At 52.2% G+C, this 4,034-nt stretch overlaps 1 protein-coding gene across 1 annotated transcript; it reads right to left on the bottom strand.

Moving 5' to 3' along the window:
* Positions 1–334: 334 nt before the first annotated feature.
* On the bottom strand, positions 335–4,034 carry EMWEY_00030350 (hypothetical protein; the record flags this gene model as incomplete). Its single annotated transcript, XM_013478291.1, has 6 exons — positions 335–401; positions 608–656; positions 803–1,637; positions 1,864–1,945; positions 2,212–2,288; positions 2,838–4,034. The coding sequence occupies 6 exons, from the start codon at positions 4,032–4,034 to the stop codon at positions 335–337; spliced, it is 2,307 nt and encodes a 768-aa protein (XP_013333745.1).

Genomic DNA, 4,034 nt, shown 5'->3' with positions numbered 1-4,034 from the left:
TAAACCCTAAACCCTAAACCCTAAAACCTTCAACTCTTTTACTTGTAAGTGTCTGTGGGGCCAGCAAGGTTGCTGCTCCGCACAAGAGAAGCTGCTGCCGCTGCTGCTGCTGCTGTGCTGCTGCTGCTGTGCTGCTGCTGCTGTGCTGCTGCTACACTGAAAAAAGCGCAGCACCAGCAGCAGCACCTTCAGGTGCAGCAACAACTGCAGCAACTGCAGCAAAAGCAACAACTGCAGCTAGCGCAACAACTGTATATGCAGCAGAAGCAGCAACTGCAGCACTGCAGCAGCAAACTGCTGCTGCAGCAGCAGCAGCAGCTGCTGCTGCTGCAGTTTATAGACTGTCAAGGTCATCAGGCCTCGGCGGGATGTCTCCGAAGTCCAACCCGCACTGTTCGTACCTGCAGCAGCAGCAGCAGCAACAGCAGCAACAGCAGCAGCAGCAGCAGCAAGAGCAGTAAGGGACATTTATTTTGCCACATATGCACATATTTGTGTTGGTAAATATTCCTGTACTCTAGAGCAGCAGCAGCAGCAACAGCAGCAGCAGCAGCAGCAGCAACAGCAACAGCAGCAGCAGCAGCAGCAGCAGCAGCAGCATGCTTACTGTCTCTTTAAGAAATCTGATGCCCACTTTACATCATCGTCTTCCTTGTCTGAGCCATCACAAACCCTAAACCCTAAACCCTAAACCCTAAACCCTAGGACCCATGTTGGCACCTATCTGCTGTTATGGCTTATTCAACACAGTGCAGCAACAGCAACAGCAGCAGCAGCAGCAACAGCAGCAGCAGGAGCTTACCCCAGGTAAAGAGACTGCTGCTATCTGCTGCAGAGGGGGCCCTAAATATTCCTTTTTCTTCTATACTATCATATCTTCTCTCCTTAGGGAAGGCCTCCTCTAATGACAGCTTGCTGCTGCTGCTGCTGCTGCTGCTGCTGCTGCTGCTGCTGTTTTCTTTCCCGTGGCGGTATGCTGCATTAGGCTGTTTATCTTCTCCTTGACTTGCTGCTCCTGTAGGGGCCCCATTAACACCAAAGGAGGGGCCCCCATACTCATGGGGGCCCCTCTCCCACGGTTGTGGGGGCCCCCCTCCCTGTGTGTGTGGGGGCCCCCCCTTAGATGGGTGTGGGGGGCCCCCCGAGGTGGTGAAGTCCTCTGTATCTTGCATTACCTCTTGGGGGGCCCCCCTAGAGGTATGGAGATGTACCCTCTGCATTATGTCTTCTTCTGTAGGGGCCCCCATAGGGTCTTCTCTCCGGTGGAGATGGCTATTGGGGGGCCCCCGGGGGGCCCCTGAAGGACCCTTAGGAGAAAGACAATAGGGTGTACCCTCTGAGGGCGGGGGCCCCTCTCTAGAAATACCCCTGTGGTGGGGCCCCTCTGGATAATGAGGGAGGCCCCCTTGATGTAGAGGGGGCCCCCCCCCTGAATGCAGAGGGGGCCCCCCTGGGTCTTCTAGAGCAGGTACAGCAGGTCTATAAGGGGAATAAGGTGTAGCTGCTGCTGCTGCAGTGTCTGCGCGCTGCAGCGCAGCATATGCAGCAACACTGTGCTGCAGCGGCAGCAGCAAACGACGAAGAGCAGCAACTTCGTGTCTTGCTGCCTCTAATTTTGCTCTTGTGTCTGTTAATGCCTATACACAAAAAAAAAGAAATAATACCTCTTGTCTTGCTGCTGCTGCTGCTGCTGCTGTTGTTGTTGTTGTTGTCGTCGTTGTTGTTGTCTTGCTGCTGCTGTCTTGCTGTTATTGTGTTGCTGCTGCTGGTTGCTGCTGCTGCTGCTGCTGTCAATTATTCTATTAATACAAAACACAAAACAAGGGTTTAGGGTTTAGGGTTTAGGGTTTAGGGTTTGATTACTGTCTGTAATTTTGCTTCTCTTTTTCTTTGGGCATTTAATGCACGGAGTCCTTCTCTCTCTGCAGGGGACAGTCCTCTATCCCTGGCAGCAGCAGCAGCAGCAACAGCAGCAGCAGCAACAGCAGCAGCACCAACAAGAGCAGCACCAACAGCAGCAACAACAACAGCAACAGCAAGCATTGTATGTACAGACACTCGTAGATGCATGCATATGTATATATTTATAAATATTAAATAATAATTAATAATATATATTGTTATTTATTTATTTATTATTTATTTATTTATTTATTATTATTTATTAGTTAATAATGCATGCAGCAGCAAGAAAGGAGAGGGGGCCCTTACATGGGTTTGTTTGTTAGCAGCAAGAGGGCCCCCTGCAACTGCTGCAGCTTCTCTTCGAGGGGCCCCGCATCTGCTACCTGCAGCAGCAGCAGCAGCAACAGCAGCAGCAGCAGCATGAGCAGCAAGTAGCAGCAACAGTAGCATGCATGCCTATACATGCTGTCTCCTTTCTTCTCACTCTAAACCCTCACAGAATGGGTCCTATTAGGGTTTAGGGTTTAGGGTTTAGGGTTTATAGTCCCCAACTTTTGCATAACTACAGCTGCACTCTAAACCCTAAACCCTAAACCCTAATAGGACGCGATGTTTGCAAGTCCGTGTCTCCATCCTCCTTCCTACCTAAACCCTCTCCCTGCCGCCGTTAAATAATCTATGATTTAGGGTTAATTAGTGTTTATTAGTGTTTATTAGGGTTTAGGGTTTAGGGTTTACCTTTTTTCTTAATTCTTGTTGTAGTACAGATACACAACTGTCTAATATCCCACTAAATAATACTAATACATGCTATTGTTTATTATTAGGGTTTAGTGTTAATTAGGGTTAATTAGGGTTAATTAGGGTTAATTAGGGTTAATTAGGGTTAATTAGGGTTAATTAGGGTTTAGGGTTTAGGGTTTAGGGTTTACCTTTTTTCTTAATTGTTGTGGTAATACAGATACACAATTCTCTAATTTTTCTGCAAATTGTCTCTCTACTTCCCCCATGGCAATCATAAAACGAATTCGTTCTCCTTCGCTTATTTCCTCGGGGGCCCCCTTTGGAGGGGGGGCCCCCTTTGGAGAGGGGGCCCCCTTTGGAGGGGGGGCCCCCCTTTGGGTGGGGCCCACCCCTGGAACGGACCCATTGGCGGGGGCCACCCTGTATACACCACGAGAAGGGGACGATACCCTACCCCCAGTACTAACTATCTGGGGGCCCTTGCTGTATACTCTTGTACGGCCTGAGCCTGCTGCTGCTGCTGCTGCTGCTGCTGCTGCAGGTGACGAATTAGATGGGGGGCCCCCAGAGGAGGGCCTCTTTATGCTGGTGCCTGGAGCATCAGACCTGGGGCCCCCACTAGAGGCACGGGGGCCCCTAGGGGGGCCCCCTACCTTACTAGGGTTATCTTGATGAGATAATTCTTGTAAACTTTGATTTAATTGCTGCAACTCTTCTTGGTTCCTTTGTAGGGCCTCCGTTAGGGCAGCAACGCTGCACCCACCAGGGGGGGCCCCTCCAGGGGGGCCCCCAGGGGCCCCTCCAGGGGCCCCACCCTTTCGCGGAGATACCCTTCCACATACCCTTCCAGGGCTAGCAGACAGCCTCCGGGTCGCCATTTGCTGTTGCTGTTGCTGTTGCTGTTGCTGCTGCTGCTGCTGGGTTGTACGTACACCCGGTCGTAGCCGTGTCCCCACAGGCACCCCTGAACCAGTATTAAAAGAAGGGGGCCCCCCTATAGAGGAACTATAGGAGGGGCCCCCTAACCTCTCTGTAGGGCCCCGGGGTGTATAGGCGTCACAGAGACTCCTTCTAGTGTATTCCTTTATTGTAGATACAGCTCTTGGTACAGAACGAGCCCTGGGTATGGGGCCCCCTTGGTGGCCTCCCCCTTCCTGGGGGCCCCCTCTTGGAGCCCCCCCTCCTTTGGGGCCCCCCCCCTTGGGGGCCCCCCCTCCCCTAGGGGGCCCCTCCGAATCAACACGCCTTACTAATGAGGGGGCCCCCCTCCTGCCTATACAGCGGGGGGTAGGGGGAAGAGGGAGACACACAGAGAGACCAGCTCCTGCAGGGGTGTAGGGGGTATAAGGCAGGCGCTGTAGGTTTGCTGCTACTTCATCTTCCAT

This window comes from Eimeria maxima, genomic scaffold (assembly GCF_000499605.1).
Source record: "Eimeria maxima Weybridge genomic scaffold, Emw_scaff368, whole genome shotgun sequence".
Lineage (NCBI taxonomy): Eukaryota > Apicomplexa > Conoidasida > Eucoccidiorida > Eimeriidae > Eimeria > Eimeria maxima.
This window is presented reverse-complemented; position numbering and strand designations above follow the sequence as displayed.